The sequence below is a fragment of the Chroicocephalus ridibundus genome, chromosome 2 (assembly GCF_963924245.1).
Source record: "Chroicocephalus ridibundus chromosome 2, bChrRid1.1, whole genome shotgun sequence".
Classification (NCBI taxonomy): Eukaryota; Metazoa; Chordata; class Aves; order Charadriiformes; family Laridae; genus Chroicocephalus; species Chroicocephalus ridibundus.
Genome location: NC_086285.1, coordinates 76,141,936 through 76,165,624, shown reverse-complemented (window position 1 = coordinate 76,165,624; position 23,689 = coordinate 76,141,936). Strand labels below are relative to the sequence as shown.

General features: G+C 43.5%; 1 protein-coding gene across 1 annotated transcript; it reads left to right on the top strand.

Annotated features, from left to right (window-relative positions):
- The first annotated feature begins 36 nt into the window (after window positions 1–36).
- RIOK1 (RIO kinase 1) lies at window positions 37–19,187 on the top strand. The gene is made up of 17 exons (XM_063325945.1): window positions 37–432; window positions 1,615–1,819; window positions 5,059–5,149; window positions 6,295–6,364; window positions 7,100–7,142; window positions 7,769–7,861; window positions 8,870–8,982; window positions 9,101–9,181; window positions 9,725–9,811; window positions 10,351–10,488; window positions 11,069–11,172; window positions 12,855–12,961; window positions 14,105–14,170; window positions 15,828–15,947; window positions 16,216–16,269; window positions 17,334–17,477; window positions 18,972–19,187. Exons 1-17 carry the CDS (start codon window positions 344–346, stop codon window positions 19,080–19,082), a joined length of 1,716 nt encoding a protein of 571 aa, XP_063182015.1. The 5' UTR covers window positions 37–343; the 3' UTR covers window positions 19,083–19,187.
- The last annotated feature ends 4,502 nt before the right edge of the window (window positions 19,188–23,689 follow it).

Sequence of the window (23,689 nt, the reverse complement as noted above, 5' to 3'; positions counted from 1 at the left end):
TCATGTCCAAGAGCGCACGAACGCTCCTCATTAGTCCCTCAGTGACTTATTTACGTATGGGCGGTGGCTGTGAGCCCGCCCCGGGGAAGGCCGCGGCCGCCGGGTTTATGCCCCGTCTCTCCGCCATTCCTACCCCCTCACGCTGGCGGCTGGGCCAGCCCCGACGGCTAGACTGACGTCAGGCGCCTGCAGCCAATCCCCGCGCCGGAACCTGAGAGGTAGGCGGATCCCACCCACCTTAGCTGTACGGCCTCGCTCGCACTCGATGCTTTTTGTCCCTCTGCCGGCGCCGTAGGGGGCAGCCCGGCGCCTGCAGCCCCGTGTGCTATCCGCCGCTACCACCATGGCCGCTACCGCCGCAATGGATTACCGGGCGATCGCGATGAGCCAGGCCGTTCCCGGCCAGTTTGACGATGCGGAGTGCTCCGATGGGTAGGAGGCGGCGGCGGCGGGGGGGCTGGGTGTGGACCTCTTGTGAGGCCCCGCGCCGGTGTGAGGCGAGGCCGAGCGGGGGGAAGCCGGCCGCGGGTCCCGAGCGCTTCCCGCAGGCCCCGTCGGAGCTGCCGGTGAAGGCGGCGGTTCGGGGGCGTCTGTCCCCAAAAAAACGAGCGGGGAGGAGAGCGATCCTGCACGGCGCCCGGCAGCGGGGCGACGGCCGCTGAGTAGCGGCGGGGAGAGCGGGTGTGCTGCCCGGGTTGGGACGGGCCGCACGAGGAAAGGCTGCGTGCGGCCCCTCGTCCCTCCTCTTCGGTTATTTCGGTTATTTCTGCCTCACCGCTAAAATGGGCAGACCCACCTGCAGGCGCGGGGTGGCGGGGGCAACTTCGCCTTGGTGTTACTTGAGTATAACTGAACACCTGAAACCATGTGAGAGAACAGTGAGTTGCTTAGGACTTAGCAAATAACTTTGATTCGTTTTGTGGAATCAAAGCACGCTTTCTGTTGCGCTGAAAGTCTAAAGCTTTTTATATTTAGTGGTGAGTGAATAAGGAGTGGTCTTGTGTTATGCATTCAAGCCTTTTTTCGTCCCGGTTTACTATTCATTTAATTAAATGTCAACTGTCTGCAGAGAATCTGCTTTGGGACATACTTGTTCAGGCAGAAAAACATGCCAAGCTACGGACATCAAGACATGAGTGAGTCAAAAGGGTTCGTTTATCCCACAAATTTTTTTGTAGGCCTAACTTTTTTGATGTAGGTTGTGGTGATGCCCTGAGTTACCAGCAGGTTGGCTGTCTTTCTCAAGTGAGATTTCGTGTGATACCTTGTCAGGTGGAAATCTGTCGTGGCACCAAGTAGAGCGGTTCATCTCTGGTGAAGGAGCCAGCTGACCTCATCTGGTGTGTTCATCTGATTAGAGTTAGAGGAATCCAACTATTTATAACTGCAGAAAAGTTAAAACGCAGCACTGATGTGGTGAAGAACATAACTTAAACGTAGTCCATCCTTTAAGGACAGTGACATCCTCATATACGCTTGCTTAAAGACAGGTGAAGTGAGAAACATCTCATGGAGAGCTAAACTAGTGAAATAATTTGTTGGGATAAATGTATTGAATGTTTGATGCCTATAACAGTCATTTGTAGTTATATGAACATCTGTATTTGTTTGAAGTGAATCTACGCAAGACACAGAAACAGTTAAAGAAGGTGAGGTCACTGAGAACTGCCAATCACGCATGTGCAAAGAAGTTAACACTGAGGAAGGAGATGGTGATGATTACAATGATGATGAAGAGGAAGACGAAGACTGGGACTGGGATGATGAGGTGGGAAGACTCATGAAGCGCCACAATGCTGCTGGTGGATGCAATCCACAGGTATGTTGGAAGGCTATTTTGTGAGCATCAAGGGTACCCAAGAGCAAACGGGGCTAACGTAGAGGCTTTGTTCTTTGTTAGTATTATGTTGAGCATAAATACAAATGGAACATTTTCCTCAAGAGAATCCCCTTTCTTTGAGTCTGTTCCTCTACTGTGCCATGTGTGTATGTACATTGTAGCCAGAGCTCCTCGATTTCCTCATCTCTGTTGCTGGATTCTCTTTGTCACTGCAGTTTTTCTTCTGTTTCTTAGCTTTCTCAACCTTTCTTTGCCCACTCTGATCTCTGCTGATGTTGCTTATGTTTTGGTATTTGTCCTCTGTGTTTTTGAGCATCTTCCCCCTCCTTTCTATTCAGTTTTGAGACCATACCTCCTTGTCACACCCAGGGTGAACAGGTTATGTTTTGGATTAATAGTGAAGGAGGCAAAAGAATGCATAGGAGATGGAGGGAGGGGTGCCAGAAGTGGATTAATTTAAAGTGCATGCTGTTGATGTAGAAACTCTGGCATTTTGCGCAATGAAAAGCACTTGTGGCATTAGAACTATCATCCTTCTTCCCCTCAGCTTGGACACTGGAAGTTCAAAACCTCTTTTTATTATTGATACCAACATAACAGAAGAATTGAGATAAATTTGTGATGTTGATCATGGCATATCGTGTCTGACTCACCACACTTAGAATCATAGAATTGTTAGGGTTGGAAGGGACCTTAAAGATCATCTACTTCCAACCCCCCTGCCATGGGCAGGGACATCTCCCACTAGATCAGGTTGCTCAGAGCCCTGTCCAGCCTGGCCTTGAACACCTCCAGGGATGGGGGTTCCACCACCTCTCTGGGCAACCTGTTCCAGTGTCTCACCACCCTCATGGTGAAGAACTTCTTCCTAACGTCCAATCTGAATCGTCCCATCTCTGGTTTTAATCCATTCCCTCTAGTCCTGCCATTACCCGACATCCTAAAAAGTCCCTCACCAGCTTTCTTGTAGGCCCCCTTAAGATACTGGTAGGCCACTATAAGGTCTCCTCAGAGCCTTCTTTTGTCCAGAGTGAACAACCCCAACTCTCTCAGTCTGTCCTCATAGGAGAGGTGCTCCAGCCCTCTGATCATCCTCGTGGCCCTTCTCTGGACACGTTCCAGCACGTCCATATCTCTCTTGTAGTAGGGGCTCCAGGATTGGATGCAGTACTCCAGGTGGGGTCTCACGAGAGTGGAGTAGAGGGGGAGAATCACCTCCCTCGACCTGCTGGCCACGCTTTTCCTGATGCAGCCCAGGATACAATTGGCTTTCTGGGCCACTAGTGCACACTGATGGCTCATGTTGAGCCTCTCGTCTACCAGCACCCCCAAGTCCTTTTCTCCAGGGCTGCTCTCAGGCCAGTGACTGCCCAGCCTATATCGGTGCTTGGGATTGCCCCGACCCAGATGGAGGACCTTGCACTTGGTCTTGTTGAACTTCATGAGGTTGGCGTGGGCCCACCTCTCCAGCCTGTCAAGGTCCCTCTGGATGGCATCCCTTCCCTCCAGCGTGTCAGCCGCCCCACACACTTGCTGAGGGTGCACTCTATGCCACTGTCCATGTTGCTGACAAAGATGTTAAACAAGACCAGTCCCAGTACTGATCCTTGAGGGACTCCCCTTGTCAGTGGCCTCCGCTTGGACATGGACCCATTGACAGCCACTCTTTGGGGGCAGCTGTCAAGCCAGTTCTTTATCCACTGAATTGTCAGTCCATCAAGGCCATATTTTATCAGCTTGGAGACCAGGATGTCATGCGAGACAGTGTCAAAGGCTTTGCTCAGGTCCAGGTAAATGACGCCAGTTGCTCTCCCCTTGTCTGTTGATGTCGTGACCTTCTCATAGAAGGCCACCAGCTTTGTCAGGCACGATTTGCCCTTGGTGAAGCTGTGTTGATTGTACCCAGTCAGCTCTTTGTTATTCTTCTGCCTCAGCAGTGCCTCCAGGAGGATCTGCTCCATAATCTTACCAGGCATGGAGGTGAGACTGACTGGCCTATAGTTCCCTGGTTCCTCCTTCTTTTCCTTTTTGAAAATGGGGATTATGTTTCCTCTTTTCCAGTCAGTGGGGACTTCACCAGACTGCCATGATTTTTGGAATATAATAGAGAGCGGTTTAGCAGCCTCATCTGCCAGTTCCTTCAGTACCCCTGGGTGTATCCCATCGGGTCCCATGGACTTGTTCACTTTCAGGTTCATCAGATGGTCACGAACCTGATCTTCACTTACGATGGGCGGTTCTGTCCAACCCCTGCCATTGTCTTCTATGACTCCGGGAGTGTGGCTGGAGCCCTTGCCAGTGAAGACTGAGGAAAAGAAGTCGTTGAGAACCTTGGCCTTCTCCATATCACTTGCCACCAGCTCCCCTGTTTCCTTTCTGAGGGGGCCCACACCCTCTCTAGTCTCCTTCCCACCATTAATGTACCTATAGACATTTTTGCTGTTTCCCTTGATCTCCTTGGCTAGATTTAATTCTAACTGGCCTTTAGCTTTTCTCACCAGGTCTCTTGCTGTTCGGACAGCTTCCTTTTATGCCTCCCATTCTAGCTGTCTTTTCTTCCACTCCTTATAAAGTTTCTTTTTGTGTGACAGTGCGTCCAGGAGCTCCCTGTTCATCCAGGCAGGTCTCCTAGCATTCTTTCCTGCCTTCCTCTTTGTCGGTATAGTTTGCTCCTGGACACAGACAAGGTGATCCTTGAATACTGACCAGCTGTCCTGGGCCCCCCTTCCCTCTAGAGACTTGTCCTGGGTGACTTATTCTTGCCTTCAGTTAGTGGTTTGTGCTCTCCAGTGCTGGTGAAGTCATGTACAGATACTAATTGTGTTTGGAGAAGACTACCTGTAGGAAAAAGATACCATCTTGGAAAGTTTTATCTGTTCATTTTTTCTTCTCATTTTTCCCCTCATTTTTCTCTTCATTTCTGTCTGCCGTTTCCCTTCTTTTTACAGATGGAAAAAGCGTTAACATGAGAGACTTGCAGCTCAGTTCCCAGACTGAAAATAAATGTGAATTGGCGCAGTTTTTGGAATTTTAACCGATGTCACCTGTATTTTCTTTTCTTGAATTAAATAAAATCTGATGTTAATCCATATCCCTTTCTGGTTTTCTATTTATAGCTCTAGACATAGACATTTGAACTGACTTTTCCAATGATATTGTTTGTATTTCGAAGGGCTATTTAGAGAAGGCAACTTATATTAACAAATCCTTTGTTTCAGGCAAATAGACAGACCCCTAGTTGCTGTTCAGCAAAAATGTCTACCCCTACAGACAAGGCTTTAAGGAAATTTGAAAATAAAATTAATTTAGGTGAGTATAATTGCATTGTCATGTTTTATGAAAACAGATACTGCTCCGTGATGTTGTCAGACTAATTCTGCTTACTTAAAGCCAGAGCTCACTGGAATGGCAGTTAACCATTGCAAGACAGAATAAAAAATGGCTTTTGCGTACTTGCAAGTTGCCTTTAGTCTCCATTAAGCAGCTGCCATACCCATTTTTCTCCCCTTTCAGAGCCACAGGGCTGTTTTGGTGTGTTGTTTTTTTGTTTTTTGTTTTCTTTCTTCTTCCCCTTGACTTCTCTAGACCACATAAAGTATTTCTTCCCTAGCTTCTCTGTCACACCAAGCTGTTTGCCTGGAGGGGGGTTATCAACTCCCTGTTGTGATGCTGTGGGTCATTCTCAAAGCTGCTACCACAGCTAAATTTCCTGGATGATTGCAGTCCCCTCTAGTGTTAGGGTGGTACATTATGCAACAGTTATCTCACAGGTGCAGAGTTTCTGTGATCAGTGCAGAGGCCACTATCCTAGCCAGCGTAGTTTGATGTTTACCATGTGATGGAAATGGTTGTGCATCTCAGCCTGTTGGGGCTAGATGTAGCTGTGACTGGGGCCTTTTGATAGGGTAGTAAACAGACGTTGCGTTTTCCTTCATAATGACGTGGTTCTAAAATGAAGGTTCAAAAGAGCAATGCTGGTGTGCATACAGCCAAATACAGCAGCTTTTATACACTTAGCAATTTAACAAACACCATTTTAAATACATCATGAGGAAAGAATCTTGGAGTCTGTTGCTTATTCTGTTCAGAAAAACGGCATTCAGTTGTGGTGGACAAATGTAATAGTGAGATGTTATCCAAAAGGCATTACTTGTGGATGGCATTACATCTCCACGTGTGTGGGACTGCCTCACTCACCTGCTTTGTTACCTTACAGTCCTTGAAATGCAGACAGAGCGGAGAGCTAGGTTATCTCTGGTATGTAGCTAAGCTTCTGTGCTTGTTATAAAGAGCTCCACCTGTGTTTGAACATTGTGTTGTGGCATATTGGCTGGCAGCAGAGTTGCAGGGGCAATTCTGAATGTATGAAACTTCTTTGATTTGGGGGTTGGTTTTTTTGGTTTTTGTTTTGTTTTTGTTTTTTTTTTTTCCATTTCGTCTTACGTGTTTTTCAGATAAGCTGAATTTTGATGACTCTGTTATAAACCGAGTCACAGAAAAGTCTAGACAGAAGGAAGCAGACATGTGAGTATTACTTCTGGTTCTATTTTCATTTAAATAATTTGAACCCAGAAGAGTAGTTCTTTATTTCCTAATGTGATCCTGAGTTTTGAATAAATTTATTAAGAAAACGAAAATTTGTAAATAGTCTGCATGCAGTTTGCTTCCTGATCTTAAACTATTTGGTTTCCAGATCAGTTCCTTAAATAGTTCCAGAGTTTTGATGCTTCTGTCACTGCTGCTGGTAGCACATCTGATTGTATTGGTGTAGTAGGACAGAAGCGGCGGGTGTCATTCCGCTAGCAAAAGATTATTTTATCTCTGTTACTCTTTTTCTAAACAGAGATCCTTAAGCACTTGGCCTAGAAAAAAATACTGGAAGCCTTTTGAAGGTTCCACCTGATGATTTGGTCAGGAGAGGTACCTTTTTTAAACTTTTTTTTTTGTTCTAAAGCCTGCAGCTTATAACTCTAAGTTGTTAAGACAGATATTTTTTTCTCCTGAGTGAGCGTAATTCAGTGGAGGCAAGAAATCTGTGGAAGTGAAGGGCACTGATGTTTATGGATTTTTTAATTTTTATTCTGCCCACACCACCCCCACCCACCCCAGTGTGCAGGAGAAGTCTTTGCTTTTGTATGAACTGAGAGCCTTACTACTTGAGACTGTCGTCTTCTCTTTGATACAGATTATTATGTTTTACTCTGTCAAAGTACTGAGTCCTTGTGTGGGATTGTATCGTTTTATTTTCACTTCTATTAGGTACCGAGTAAAAGATAAGTCAGACAGAGCAACAGTAGAACAGGTAAGTCCCTAATGCATCAAACTTCTCTTTTGACCGGAACAAATAATGTGGAATTTAGGAATCATTGATCAAATGCATGCTGTAAGAACAGAGTTTCACCTTGGAATTCTGTTTCCCTTGTTATCCTGAAGAGACCTGTTGTTCCTTTGGTTTTTGTGTGAAAGTTGTACTTGCTTCCATAAACATTTTGGAGCTCATTTTTGTGCATAGTGTTGTGATTTGTTCATATATGCAATGCAGAATTCCATCTTAAGCTTTTATTAAATTCCAAAGAACAATTAAAAAAGTGTGGGATTTGCTTTTTTCATTTTTTTCTTTAACAAGACTGAACTATTGCTGGCCCAAGGTCATATAGCTCCTGTATTTCAGTTATGATAGCTTTATCTTAAGAGAAACCTTATTTTAACACGCTTAATGCGACTGTGGGTGAGAAATCATTCTCTTATGTCTCTTCTGGAGCTAGCTCAAAGACATTCTGAGTGGCTGCTCTTTGGATTATTGTTTGATCTTTAAGAATAGTCTGATGCCACGGGTCCTTTAGTATAGTACTAAAACCGGCCTGTATTAGTAGGTTTTGTCCTCTTCAAAGACAGCAAATGTGCTGACTTTTCTGTGTTAAATTTGAGGTGTTGGATCCACGGACTCGAATGATTCTGTTCAAGATGCTAAGTAGAGGTGTCATTTCAGAAATCAATGGCTGCATCAGCACAGGGAAAGAAGTAAGTTTTATTATAAATGACATGGTAGTCTCTTTCTCAGCAAGCTAAGTGGAAGCTTGTGGTGCTCAGAAGATGTATTGAAATACTTGGATTTAGTAGTACTTTTTTTTATTTTTGGTGTTGCTTGATTGGTAGGGAGCTTTCTTAAGATAAAATGCAATTTATGTTAAAGGAAACAAGTTTCCCCAAATATGAAAGATTTCTCAGAATACTTAAATTTGTTATCTTAAATTTGTGGATCTTGTTAATTGTATGTTACAACTGCAATTTTTGTAAAGGGTATGTGTACACACAATATTAAACAATGCCTGAAAAAACATACAAACCTAGGTAATTCTTTCTTCGTCCGAAACCCTCTTCTGTGCAGATCGGGCCAGCTCCACCTGTCAGCAGACAATGGGAGTTATCTAAATGGTGTAAAAAAATTCTGTTTAAAATACTATAAACCTTCATTTCTTTTACAAAACTAGCACATTTGTGTGCTGTTGTTATCAAGTAATATTGCAGATGAATAAAACTAGACCACAAATTTCCAGGTAAATTAATAAATCAGTCTTAGAATGCCTGGTCCCTAGGGTGATCTGGTTTTCTTCCAAGTCCTTGGATGCTGATTAAAGGCATATATCCACCCTGCGTAGCGGTGTCAATGTGAGATATTTGGGCTGTGCTTTAGGGGCGAAATAGCGCACAGACTCAAATTAACCCTTCGCACAAGGGCTTGTTTTAGTCTCCAAAATGTGGATGAGGCAGAGTTTTTCCTGTTTGGTGTTTTGTCCTATATGCGTTGTCACACCCCTACCCAGTCTTAGGTCCTTCCTGTAAGCTGCCTCGGATAGAAAAAGAGATTGCCCTTGTGTGCAGTCTTACTCAGCTGGGTGCCATGTAGGGCCTGGGGTGAGAAAGCTTATCTGGGTTTTTACAGGATGCCAGAAAGAGAAAAAGAGAGAAGGTTAGGTTGGTTTAAAGACTGTTTCTTTAATATTATTTCTTCCCTTCATAATCCAATAGGCTAATGTATATCATGCCGGTACTTTGGACGGAGAGAACAGAGCAATAAAGATTTACAAAACCTCTATTCTGATGTTTAAAGATCGGGATAAATATGTGAGTGGTGAATTCAGGTGAGTTTGACTTCTGCCTGGTTTTATTGGGGAAGTGATGAAGGTGGTAAAATCACCGATGCTAATACTGCATTGATTGGCTAAGAGTCCCTGTTGTCTTTTATTTCTTCATTTAAAGATTTCGTCATGGATATTGCAAAGGCAACCCAAGAAAAATGGTTAAGACGTGGGCTGAAAAAGAAATGAGGAATTTAATAAGGTGATTCTTGCAGTTTTTATTTCAGCATGCAAAGGTAACTGAAACCTGAGGTACTCTCCTTTTGCTACACTGTGGCTATCACTACCTTTTAGGGCCTCTGGAGTATTCAGGAAAGTGTCTTAAGCTTCCCTGTGGGAGAGAAAAGAAAGGGGAAGGAGGAATAAAGATATTCTTTCATTTTGCTGCTCATGCTCTAAGCTCTTCAGTGTCTGAATGCTCTGTCTGACATGACTGAAAAGTGAGGAAAAGCTAGAAATAGCTGCTGCTGCTGAGTAACAACACACTGTGATATAGGTTAATCTTGGATTAACCTGAACTGTGTAAAAAGTCTGTCTGACACAGGAATGCTTAGAGAGGGGTCAGAGCCAGAATGGTTGTGGCTTTTTATATTCATTTCCTAGTTGCTCCTTACAAGTGAGTTTCCTCAGTAGAGGAGCTCTTGTTGTGTATTATGTTTAAAGCGATAGAGCTCCTTCAGGCACTAGTGCAAGGCAAATAGTAGAGTCTGGGTTTATTTTCTGGGGCTTTGTTCCTGTGTTACAGGTTGAATACAGCCCGGATACCTTGTCCAGAGCCGATTATGCTAAGAAGTCACGTGCTTGTCATGGGCTTTATTGGTAAAGGTGATAGGTAAGTATCCTTAGAAAATATTTTTTTTTTTAATTAGTAGCTTTACACAACTTTTTATTAAAAACAAACAAACCAACCCTCTGAGTTTACCCGCTATTACTTTAAGCCTGTAAACATGTTACTCTTGTATGTGCGTGTGACCTGTAGAATACTCAGACGTTTGCCAGCTACTATTGCAGACAGTCTGCATGATTCCAAAGCATGAAATTGTGTGCAAAATAAATTCATAAAGTGGCTTAACTAGAGATTAAGGCTGGAAAGGCTTGCTAATCATACATGAAGATAGCTCATCATTTTGTGGTACAAACATTAATGTAGCATGGTCCAAATTAGCTGATGTTGGAAATGGAGCTCCAGCATCTTTGGCAAGTATATTCCAAGCTTTGCTGCCCTTCGTGCTGGCTCTGTGCACTTAGCTGCTCATGCCAACTTGCTTGACACAGTGAGTGGAAGGATCAGGTACAGCAGTTAAAGCATTTGCAGCTGGTAAGAAGAAGAAAGAAGTATTCACTTCCTGTTATTTGTGTTGTAATTTCAAGGCCTGCTCCTCTGCTGAAGAATGCTCAGTTATCTGACTCCAAAGTCCGGGAGCTGTACCTGCAAATCATCCAGTACATGAGAAGAATGTACCAAGATGCCAGACTTGTTCACGCAGATCTCAGTGAATTTAATATGTTGTACGTTTTTAAACTTTGCTCTGAATTGTGACACCTAGAATGTATGCATTGGCAACCTCTATGTGAGAGTACGAATCTACCTTTAAGGGAGGGTGGGGTCCTTTCTGTGACTTGGTTTTGTAACTTATCTAATTAATTATGTAGGTTTTAACCCAGATCTGGGCTTTCTCTATTTAAAAAAAACCAAAAAAACAAAAAAAAAACCAAACAAAAAACCAAAACCAAACAAAGAAAAAAATATCCCAGAAGAAACACCCTTACAAACAAACAAAAAACCTATTCAACAAGAGAAGAAAATTAGTGAGGTATCTTTTTTTTTTTTTTTTCCTCCCCCCATCCCTAACACTGCTTTTTGTGTTCAGAAGCAGACTTTAAAGTTTAATAATAGAGCTTGTGTAAATGAGGGAAAGGACTGACCCAAAAAAGTTGTTCTGGCCCTAGTATGCAAGGTGTATGCTAGAGAAATATGTTAAGATTGTTTGCTAGTTCTTAAGTTTGAAGCACACTTTCTTCCGTGCCCCTCAGTAATCTCTCGTATAACGTCAGTGACGTTAGCGCAGCTCTCTGCGTTTGTTTGCAGGTACCACAGCGGGGACGTGTACATCATTGATGTGTCTCAGGCCGTGGAGCATGACCACCCACATGCGCTGGAGTTCCTGCGAAAGGATTGTGCCAACGTTAACGGTGAGCGGGCTGCACTTCAACACTTGTTCTGATAGCTGGTTTATTTAGGAAGGTGAACTGTGTTCACCTATGTTCTTTCAGGTGTAAGTGACTGTAGAAGCTGTCAAACTTCTGTTAAAATGCTCCCTCTTCTAGGTTCTCCTGGCTTCTTCAGGGAGTCACTGTGCTGAGCTTAGAAGACCGTAGCTGATTTTGCTAGAAATCATCCGGCCAAAATGAGTCACCTGGCTGAATCTCAGATTTATGACAGATCTGAGATCAGTCCCAGTCTGCAGCAGCACCCACCCCAGTCTTAACTTCCCTTACCTAAAGGACTGCGCAGGCATACTGATGTGCTTCCTGTGAGTGGAATCCACATCTGGAATGCCTCAGCTGGCAAGAAGTTACTGTGTCTTATGAAGCTCCCTGCACTTACTTGTCCAGATCAGCTGAGAGGATCAAGGCATAGAGTAATTTATTAGAGATGTTATCACTTGCCATAGTATTTTGATAAACAAGGTACCTTTATGGTATTTTTCTCTTGAAAATTTGGTCTTCATGTGTGAGCATGCATGTTATGGAACAGACGCCTCCTGGTAGGCTGCGTTCCTCTCTGAGGACAAGAGATATGTCACTGCAGGCTGTTTTTCTCGCCCCTTTCTTTTTCAGATTGACTTTTTTTCTAATTTTACAGAGACTCTTGAAAGTCTGTGGAAAAAGAACCGTGTGCATTTTGATGCTATGTGTTTGTTCATACCCAGTGTGCTAGTTTTTCCGTATTCCTTTTCTGTTCGTGGATTTCTAATAATTCTCTTCCACCTCAGATACTTGCACCCTTCCTTTTATTTTCATGTCTTTTGGATTGCTCTCCCTAGATACTGAAGTACATCAGTGGGTTGCAGTGCTTTTGTTGTGTTTTGTTTGTTTGTTTTCTGTCACTGTAGCTTTCTCTGTGTAGTCCTCCAACAGAGACTCTGAGAAACACCTTGGTTTATGCTCTGCCCTAACTGTGAGCATTGCGAAGATTTGTGGTTCCATGGGCACAGAGAGCTGTTTCTAAACTAACTTTTTTTGTTCTTTTTATAATTAATTTCTCATGGTGAGAGATCTTCTGAAAATTTTAATAGGAAACACTAAGCAGTCCTCAGTGTCTTTCACTGCTGTTTTTCAGTACAGAAGTGCAGTCTCTGAAATTGGTTATATTTGACGGAGGAAACCAATTCTGAGTGTAGTACTGAGGAAAATTCTAATATGTTAATCTGTCTTCCCTTTTAGGTGGATCATAATTAGGCTGTACTGTATTTCAGAATAAATACTTCTGTTTCTCTTTGGCAAAAGTTTGAGGTTTACAGTCCTTATTCTTTGAAACACGTTTTTCATCCTAGTCATTGCAAATACTACACCTGTCTTAAATTGTTTACTACTTAGCCCCTACTCCGTGAATGCGATGAAATTGATTTGGCTTTTATATTTATCCAGTCATTCTCCATTCAGTATTGGTTGCATCTGGAAGATGAACAGTTTTATTTCGGATGGCTAAGAGTTATCTGATAACTGAACCCAGTATGGTGCGGTACATGCTGCTGAGACTTTCTCAAGTCATCAGGGCCATTAGCTTGCTCTAACTGTCACTTGAACATCACAGCTGCATGTGTTACACATAATTACTTACGGTTTTTGTCTCTGCCCTTGTTTCCTGGTAGACTTTTTTCAGAAGCGCAATGTTGCAGTGATGACTGTGAGGGAGCTGTTTGAGTTTATTACTGATCCTTCTATCACAAGCGAGAACATTGATGACTATCTGTCCGAGGTAAGACCTCATGGTCTTATTATTAATGTAGGATGACTTGGAACAGTAAAATCAGATCTAGTTCAGTCTCCTTCATCTCATTTACTCTGTATCCTTCTATTGAAGGAAGCTGGTACATGACATTGTTATGCTTGTGCGTCAAAAATACATACAGGTCTCTTCCATTTATACCATTATAGGATGACAGCACTTTTCATTCTATGTTTTCTCAAAAAGCCTAATCATGAAAACTCAAATGTCTGTTTCAGGTGCTACTAAAAGCAGGATGCTTTAAATTAGTACGGTCTTTTTGGCAAGGAGAAGCTCTGCAGAAATATAATCATGCTTATATAGAGATTGGGGTTAGGAATGCAGATTTGAACAGAGTGGGATGAGGGAGGAAGGATAAGACTCAGGACAGTGTTACTCCAAGGCACATGGTCTTGCTAGCCAAATATAGCAGCTGGCAGAACATGTTGATTCTAGGAGGAGGTAAAATTACTCAGCGCTGCTAGCAGCACCCATGGATTTCATCTCTAGCTGCCAGTCCTCTGCTCCCAGTTAGATGTTTCTTCAAAAAGGGAAGGGGGAGGAGGAAGCTTTTTAAGTTAATGCAAGAGAAATGGGGGCCACATATGCCATGCTTAGAGTGGAGATCTGATGTGTCATTTATGGTCAAGACCATGAGGCAGAGACTGACTGTGGTCCGCATACCAGTACAGCATGGGGATTTCCAGATGTGGTATACTTTCTGTCATATTGGAGGTTGAATGAGACAGAGCTGTGCTGCGTGGTTCCCCGTGTACTCCTCTGGCTTGCTCAACGTGCATGAGAAGAGCCAAGTTACAGGTCTGAGCACTGCTCACTCTGTTCTCCTTGCACTGTTATGTCCTGTAGTCGTGCTGGGCCTGCCATAATTTGATCTGGAAGGAGCAGCAAGCATGTTTTCCCCCTATTAATAAAGCAGATCTGCAGTTCCGAGTGTGCTTCGCAGAAATATTGGTTACCATTAGGTGTCACTCAAGGCATTGCCATAGGGAAAGCTGGAGTATTTTGTGAGTGACAGTGTGGAGTACAGGGAGAAACATAGATGGGAATGGTTAGTTGGATTAAGTGATGCGATTCTAAAGAGTGATAACTTTGTATTGTTTTATATTTCTTTAGGCAATGGAAATAGCATCAAAAAGAACAGAGGAGGAAAGATCCAGTCAAGATAAAGTGGATGAGGAAGTAAGTGAGGATTTTTGTTCCTGCTGTGAAATTAATATTAACCTTGCCTCTTCTAAACAATGAAAAACATTTTATTGGCAACATTTTATTTGGAAAAATGCACAGTCGATAAGGAAAACATTGTTTGTGATACTGAGATGTCTTGAATGAGTTGAGATGTGAAGTATTAAGGGATGGCATGTGTAAAAACTGACAGTGATAAGATGTCAAAAGGCAGATACTCCATTTCCTAAACTAATGTTTGCCTGTAGATAGGTCCTGTGATGTATTTTCCAGTTCAGGTTCACTTAACACAAAGCATCCCAAAACTCAGTGGAGAGATCTGGTTATGACAGTGTTTTTGGACCAGCAATACAAAAGCAGGATATCTGGATCAATATACATTGACCAAATTGCCTATCTAGCTCCAGTCCCAGTATAATTCAGTTCTTCCGTGTACTGTTTCTCTCCTTTGCTTTTACATTAAGCGAAACCATTTCTAGTGCATTACAGAAAACTGCTAACGTTCTGGAAAGGCTTGATGTAAGGTAGAACAATTTCTATCTTAGTCTTATCTCTCTGTTTCAGAAGAGTTAAACCAAAAACCAACTCTGAGCAGAATTTGTATCAGTGAAAGCCTATTTGTACTGGTTCATGTGGTGTTTATTTCTGGAGTCAATACTACTTGATTTATCAAACACTTTCTTTCGGACCTCTGCAGGTTTTACTAACTGCTTCTGGCTCAAGCTTGGCCAAGGAAAATTTTTTTTTCTTGGTTTCCTAAGATAGTGTCAGCATACAAGTTCTGAACTATAGGGTCAGATGCTAGTGTTCTGTTGCAAGCCCATTTTTTGCAAACCAATTATTTCTTTGCTTTATATAAGAGAGGTGGTTTAGTAGCATCTTATGTTCAGTTTATTTCTCTTTGACTTCTCATGTGACCATGGCTAGTCTGTGTCACTTCCCTCACAAGGGAGTAGAGCTGGCTCTGCGGAGGTGGGGGCATCTGCTCTTTGCACAACACTTAGTCTAGCAGTTACGATCATAAAGTGTACTGAATTTGTACTGGGATTGAACTGATACCATGGAAAAGAGAAGCAAAATACTTCTTTCTGGTCTTAGCGACTTAAGTTTGCTGGAGGACCGTTTCAAAAAGACTGCATGACTAATGTTAAGTATGTTGTTGATGCTGCGGTTAGGTTTTACTGTACTATGCTGCTGCAAGAACCTTTTCTGAGTTGGACTGTAGGTTGAAGAAGGTATTATTATACACAGAGATTAACTTCTAATGGTAATGGTGCATTTTAATGGCGTTGCTTCCTGCAGGCATTGTAAACATCACAACAAAACCATTAGAGAAAATAGTTAGAATACAAAACCTTAGGACTCAAATCAGTTAAGAGGAAGTTAGAAGGGTTAGAGAAGTTTGTAAGTGGTGGTAGTCATGCTGAGGAAGGAGCCTTATTAGTGATGAGCATGTTAAGTCTGCTCCTGCAAAAAAAAAAAGATACTCTGCAGTTCAAATGGTAGTGAGTGACTGCCATGTTCATTTTTAGTTTTCTCTGAGCCACAAAATCCTTCATGGTTGTTCTCTTAAGGATGCATAATTAGGAAGGAAGAACATAATGAAACTATATGTAAATTAATAAGTCTGTGTTTCCTTTCCACACTCTGCTAGGTGTTTAAGAAAGCTTACATACCTCGAACTTTGACTGAAGTTAAAAACTATGAAAGAGATGTGGATATAATGATGAAATTGAAAGAAGAGGATATGGCATTGAATGTTCAGCAGGATAATGTAAGTAGACATGCTGAGGCACTGCAAAAAAGAGGGAGGGAAAATGAATAATTCTTACTAGAAGCTGACAGCAACAAACAAAACCAAAAGCCTTGTTACCAAGGCGTGGAGTACTGAATCTAGTGTCGTACTTTAAAATTGTCTGGTTAGTACTAATGCTAACATTGTGGGGTTTTTCCTGGTTTTGAGATACTCATTTCCTCTGGGCATGAAGATTTAAGACTCATGTTTTGATAATGTAGTTTTCTTTCTCTTTCGCTGGGTGTAGATTCTCTACCAGACTGTGACAGGACTGAAGAAGGATTTGTCTGGTGTTCAGAAGGTGAGAGGGTCTTTTTGAAATTCTTCGTTTTAGCCATTTTCAGAAAAGTGCATATAAGAACTATGGAGAATGCTTTGTCTTGTGTCTGACACCATGAAAGAAGCCTCCTGTCTTCTGAGTGACCATTTATGTCTGGGGTGGGTCTGGCATGACAGTGTGTCTGCACACCGCATCAATTACTTTGCTGCACTGTGGCTGATGCTGGGTTGCATGAGAAAGAAATGATAATCCTTGCTATGGCCATGATCCCTAAATTAAGGTGGAGAGGAGAGAAGACGCTTTCCAATTATGTAAAATGTAATTGATTTAAACTGTAGCATGACTACAGGTTTTGATATGTTCTGGGTAGCTTTGCTCTAATTATTGTGTAAAGAACAGTCCTGCAGTATGAAGCATAAAGATATTATGTCTTACTATATTTGAAGTACTTGACAGTGACACTTTGTAGAGTACATTGGATAAGCAGTTGGGTACGGAACAGTTTGTAGCAATATAATTCAAGGCAGAAGCCCTACGTGGATTCCTCCTCCTTTCTTTGTAAATGTTATCTAGCAGTGGTGTAGACTCTGTTTTAAAATGGAAATGTTAATATGGATGGGATCAGGCTGTGGCAAATTCTCCAGGCTTATTTAATAATAAGTGAGTTTTCCAGTGTAGATATTTGTGTTTGCAATAAAGCCTACATACAGTGCCCCCAAGGTAGATTTGGGTATGATCCAAGTATAATTAAAAATTGGCTTCCACATATGTTAGCAAATCACTGTTTAACTTATGGAAAGTAGTTTGGGAATGCCAATACAGCTGTGATGTGAGCCCTGACCTAAGAGATTCTGTGTTGCATGTTCTAGATTCCTTGTTCTTAGTTTGGGTTAACCTACTTCTCGTTCTTTTTCTTGAGACTCAGTGATGGCTGTAGTAAAGGACATGGCCCAAGCTCACTTAAGGGGTTCTTTGCAGCAGATTCTGCTTTGGTTTTTATGTATCTATGTATGTGTGTGTGTATATGTTGTCATTAGGCTTCTTTGTTTTGCTCTGGTATAATTCTGTCTTGATATATCTTGCAGATTCCTGCACTTCTTGAAAAGAAGGCAGATGAGTCAGAAACAGACTCTGATGAGGATGGTGGCAGCTCAGAGGACTCTGATTCAGTCTGTAAAGAATCTGTACATCCCAAAGATAAACCCGCTGAAGTCAGCATGGACAAAAAGGTCAGCTGGCCAGAAATTGTTTGTTTTTCCAACCTCTACCTATATGACAGGAAAAAAAATCCAAACTTAGTTCTGAGTGGTTTTTGCTACTTTTTGTCTGAAACAAGCTGTGGACTATTTCTGTTGTGGAGAATGAGGGCAGAGAAAGTGAATTTCATTATGGATGCTTTATTAATGGTGTTTTTATGTAGAGGAACATGTAACATAGCTCTCTGTAGCCTAGACCAAGCTAGAAAAGAGATCTCTGCAGGCAATTCTAAGGCTGTGGAAAGCAGAATTTAGTGAAGACTGGGCAACTCTTCAGTGCCTCTGGCTACTTTTCCAGGCTTTGGTGTACAGGTTTGTGTTTGTGGTCCCTGATTAACCTCCTTTTGCCCAGGGAACTGAGACCACTTGAAACTTGGTGACCATATTTGTACCACAGTGGCTTTTGCAGTACCATTAGTACAGACTGGCTAGCTTTGCTGTGAGCAAGAGATGTAACGCAGTCGTGTAAAGGGATTATGGTTTGGTTTGTTGTTTTGTTTTTTTTAAGTTTCATTTTCCAAATCACGGAACAACTATGCTGTTTCAATGAGACTCTTCTGCAGAGTATCATCCGTGGGTGAGAATTTTTTGGCAGCTTTCTAGGCGCTGCACAAAAGGCAGATGAAACTTGCTGGGTTTAAGGGGTTCAAGATTTGGGAGTTTGCTTTTTAGGTGTTTCCTCCTAGAAAAGGTGAGATAATACCTTTCCTGTCTGTCAAATAAAAATGCAGTACTCAACACTTTCTACTAATCTAGAGCATTTTAGATATGGAGCAGGGGAGTCTTGATCACTTCTCATCCTTATGGATAGGGTTCTCATTTGGACAACTTTTTGTGTAAGAAAGATGAGATTTTTAGTAACCTATGTGTTCAGCTGTAGGTTGAACAACTGAGTAGCAGCAACTACTTCCAGCTCCCCCCCCAGTTATGCTGACTTTGTGTTTTCCAGTTGAGCATAGTGTCTTCACTGTCTGGCACAAATTGTAGTGTATTGCTGTAGCATAGCACTCTTTCTTGCCAATCCTGATGATGATCAGCTTACTCTGAATTACCAGTAGTTACTGGATCAGTATTTTGCATGACATAAAAACATCTACTCCAGTAGCCCTATAGGTAGCAGAAAACCTAGATCAGGTGCCCTGTTTTAATCTTAGCTGTAAATAGCATGAGTTAAGAGTGCCTGTTGTTCCCTTTCTTCAAAGGTTGCATGAAGCTCTGGTTTTAACTAGTTTGAATTTTGCCTTGTCATTACCAGTTTGCAGCTCTTAGCTCCACCCCCAACCTAGACTTCCTTTTTTCTTTCCCCTCCCCATTCCTATTGATTTTTTTTTCTTTTTTATTTCTTGCTCTTGATAACATCATCTTTATGTAGTGTGTTAATTAACTTGTTAATGTAACTATTGATTGACCTGCTCAAAATCTGTCATTCCTTATGGATTTAAATGAATGGTATTTGGTTCTTTATAGGAAAGGAAAAAGATGGTTAAAGAAGCCCAAAGAGAGAAGAGAAAAACCAAAATCCCAAAGCATGTGAAGAAGCGGAAAGAAAAGACTGCAAAAATGAAGAAAGGCAAATAAAATCAGCTTTGGCTTGGGGAAAGGGATGGTTTGTTGTGGGTTATTTAGTCACTATCTTTTTTCTTTTTTTTTTTAATTAAAAATCCTTTATTTATATGCATACAATATTAACTTGGAAGGTGATTTATTTTTTTTTTAATAACGTGGTGAAATTGTTTGAACACAGTGTATGCCGTGGGTTTCTCAGTAGGAAAGAATGAGTTTAGCACACTTGTGAATGATAAAGTCTTGTACCTGTGCAGGTTTAACCCATTGTTAAACTTGCATTGATTTGTTCCTGGGGTCTTACTCCCCTGTCTTACACTCCATAAGCTAGTGTGGTTTGCTCCAGATTTAACAGATTCTTGGAGGGGGAATGGCAAAGATTAGGAAACACTTTTGCTGCAAAGGCCCATGCTTTCTTCACAGTATGGAAGCAAAGTGAGCTAGCTGTCCTCTGCAGGCTGTACGGTCACCCATGGATAACCCTGCAGGCATTGTGCCTTTGCTGTCTCCCTGTGCTTGCATCACCTTTGATATTTTCTTGCTGAAAGTTGAGTTTTGTGATTTGGGAGGCAGCTGTCCTCAGTGCCCTTCTGAAGCAATCAGACAGGCCTACCCAAACAGACCAAAGCCTGATTTTTTTTTTTTTTTTTTTAATTTTTTGTTGTTGTTGTTTGGATCCCAGCGTAGTTGCTCTTAGGAGTGTTATGAACCAGCTTTTTTTGTAAGCTGGTCAAATGAGTGTAAGCTGTCAAGATTAATCATGTTCAAAATTCAAGGCTGTGTAAAGGCTTGTGGCAGGAGCTCTGTGGAGTGGCTCGGCATTACCAGACCATGTTGCGCTCAGGTGCCCCAGCTCTACATTAAGGAGACGCTGGCAGAGCTCTGCTCATGAGTCACCCAGTTGGGCTGAGGCAAAGGCACCGTACTGAAGAGAGAAAACCTCTCTTGGCAGCTGCTTTGACGGCTGAGGCTGACAAGTCTTGGGGGAGGTGTCCTCCTCGTGCTGTAGCACATCAGCTGTCTTTTCCCACTGCCTGCAGTTTCAGAACTCCCTGTACCAGCACACAGAAAGGTTCTGATTCCAGTAAATGTCTTGATATGTTCTCCCGCATTAGGGGTGGAGTTGATGCCCTTGGGATTTATGCTTACAGGACATACACCCTCTGATGACAGAGGGACAGCTTTTACCCATCAGTGGGTACCCAACAATGATGGGTTGGCCAGGGGCAGGGTGAAGCTTCCTTCTCTCTGCTCTTCACCTCCCACACCCAAAAGAGATTGTGGGCTGGTCATAGGGAGCCACCCTGGCAAAGACTGAGATGATGTTGGCCAACTGCACACGTGGTTGCTCCACTCAGGAGTGTATTCCTCAAGGAAATGTGGTCTGGTTGCACTCCCCAGTCTGGCCTTCACAACCTTTTTCGTGCCTTTGGCTAGAATCTGGTAAGAGGAACTGGGCAGTGCTTCCAGATCTCACTCTCTGTCCTCCCTTTGTCTGTATCCATATGGGAATTGGCAGCACTCTTATACACAGCATATAAGCGTATATTGTGTTGCTGGAGATGTTGGGAAGCAAGAATGGTAGTTCCTCAGCAAGTGGGGATGTTTGTTGGGAGACATGAAATACCTGCATTTTGGAAAATTGCATTACATCAGATGCAGGAAAGGGGGCAGCCTCTAACTTGGTAGTGAAGGGAGGAGGAGGTGCAAGACCTACATGCAGAGGTGAGGGAGTACTGTTGATGGCTGTTTGTCTAAAGCCAAGGGCTGAAGTGCTGCTACATGTATGGAAACAATTCCTGCTTTTCCTGGCCATCACGGGAGCTTGTCTAGTGATGTCATCAGGCAGAGGTGACCTTGGTGATGGCTGCTCTGAATCTGACTGGTTGTGTTCATAGGTAGTGCTGAAGGCGACTGAAACAATAACAGCTTTGTGCACTCATTTTGGCCTCGAATCCCATTGTATTGGTGATTCTTCCCTGCTGACTGACAAGGCTATGGCACATGCATCTGCGATAGCAGTTGTGGTTCATGACGGTGTGCGCACCAGGAAGTATGTGTAGGGACATGGGGTGATGGTGGGGGACTGCATCTGAGCTGTTGCCTTCCTCCAGCAGTGGTGTGCGTATTGGGCAGATGTCAGCACTTTTGGTGAAAGTGACTCTCTTAAGAAGCTGTGTGTGCTTTAACTTCATGTAGCTCAGCAGGGGATGACTCCACCAGGAAACCGGTCCATGGCTGATCAGTGTGAGTTGGGGGTTGTTAAACACAGGGGACAACCTTCTTTTCATTGGGGTTGGGTGCTCTGAAGAAAAGGATAGTTGTTAGTTCCTGGCAAAGAGCCTGGAAACCCCAGAGATGCAGAGTGTGTGTCCAGCTGGGGGCGAAAATTACCTCCTTTACCTGAGGAGACACTTCAGAGAAGGGAGGCTGCTGTCATCTGTGCTTGAGGGAAGAGGAAACGTCTCAGCCCACATAACCTTGTCTTCCCTCCAGGCCATGCACCACAGCCTGATCAAGTTTGCCTAGCTCCAGCCATCCTGTAGCATGAAGGTGGTCCTGAGTCAGTCATTTAGGGTTGGATCCTTGCTTGCAGTGATGTGCAGCAGGACTGTCTGTGCAGGCTGTGCAAAGCATGAGCTATCTGCCTCAGGTGTTTTCTCTAGGGCATGTTTGCGTAGGGTGTTTGCAGAGCACCTGAGGTGGAGCATGCCAAAAAAGCCTACGTTGTGCAAGTGCCGATGGCCTTGGAGATAGCCGTTGCAGCTGGGTACACGCTTGTCGAGGTGGGCTGTGAGCGCAGCTCACCAGACTGGGCCATTGCAGGCTTGAGATGTATAGTAGTGAGGCAGGCCATAGGAATGGGGCGGAATGGGAGCTCTTTGGGCCAGGACCATGAGATGAGCCATCTTTCAGGTGATGTGAAGTAAGAGAACGGCCATGAAGAAACGTTAGACCTAACTACCAAAAGGCACCAGTCTCATAGGAGGTGGGGAGGATGGGGATGGGATGGCATGACTTTGCATCCTGTGCTAAAGAAAAAACTTCAAAGTAGCACAGATACTCAGTTATGCTCTAGCGATATCAATGTATGATGAGGTAGGGTTTTTTCCCCCCTGGAGATTAGGATCTGACAAGGCCCGCTCACTTTGCTTGCCATAGCAGCATGTTTATGGTGTGCCCTGCTGCTGGCACCTGTGCAGACCAGAGCAGCGTTGCTAGGGCAGGAATGCCAGTACCTTGTATGAGAAGAAGTGGGACACAAACAGCTCAAGGTAACGCTTCCCCTTTATCTTCCGTACTCTCCCCGCCCCCAAGGTTGCACTTACTGGTAGAGCTCGGGGGTCTCTTGTGGGCTATTGCAAGTGTCTCCATTGTGGAGCTCGCCTGATGGTGCACGCGGGCAGACGCTGGAGAGGTGGGCTGTGGGGTAACTGGTGGGCTGTGGCTCCTGGGGATGACCCTAAGAGGTTACTGCAGTGGTGAGGCTGAATTGTGGGGGTCTGATACCTACCCCTAAGACTGAGAATTCCCTTCTGTTGAATGCAGACCTGTTGCTTCACTGCTCCCTGGGTGTTCCAGATTACTACTGTTCTCCCCCTGCTTTTTGAACGAGAACATCTGTACTGAGGTCATGGCATAAACTCCATTGCTTTGTCACTGTGGCTTTGGGAATGTTTTGGCAAGCAAGGCTTTTTATATTGTCTGACATGTTTTTCAAAGCACAAATATTTTGTTATCTGTCTTCTCTGAAAACGGATTGGAGTCCAGTTCTGTCTGGTAATTAGTTTGAATTTTTACAGCTGCAAAAGCATAGTTAACTGTCAACTGCTTTATACTCCTTTCTGACTAAATTAGAAACACTAAACATACCAGTTGCGAAATCAAAGCCCCTGTAGGTAAAATTTTCAATGGGAAAAATGTTATATTTTAAATTAAGGAGCACATAGGTTTCAGGCTGAAGACGAAATGCATTGTGTTTGACCAAATCTTAAGACTGGTATTAAGTTCTAGTCGGAACGTGGACCCACAAAGCGTGCTTTTGCCCCCTGGTCTGGTGCTGCGTACGGGATGGAGAGCCACCACGCAGGGAGGGGTCTGCGGTGTCACCCTCGATGGTCTGAGATCAGCAGCCTTGACCTTTGGGTGTCCTCAGGCAGGGGACGGGGAACACCATGCTGCTGCTGCCGCCTAAAGCCTCTGTGCTCCTGCGTGTCGAGCGCTGCCTGCGACTCCGGCCTTTGCGTCACCAAGTTGTCACGGGGAAGAGCGTGGCCGAGGGGATGGGGCAGCTCGTGAGGAGAGATGGAAAAGGCTGAGCGAGCCTTCTCCATTTGGAGAGGAGAAAGCAAAGCAGGGAGATGAAGGAGGTTTAAGAAATCATGAAAACAGCAGACAAAATGCAGAAATGCTCTTCGGCAGACACTGCAAATAGTGGAGGATTGGGTTAAAACAGGCAGGAGAAGGTGCTTTACACAGAGGGCAGGCTCCTGGTGGGTTGCAGCAGGGTGGTGCTTGTGGTGTCTGCACCAGTGCAGGTAAGCACGGGCTGAAAATTAGCTCTCTAATCTGAGATGTTAGGCTTTTTTTTAAATTATTATTAATTTTTAGAACAGGCTGAG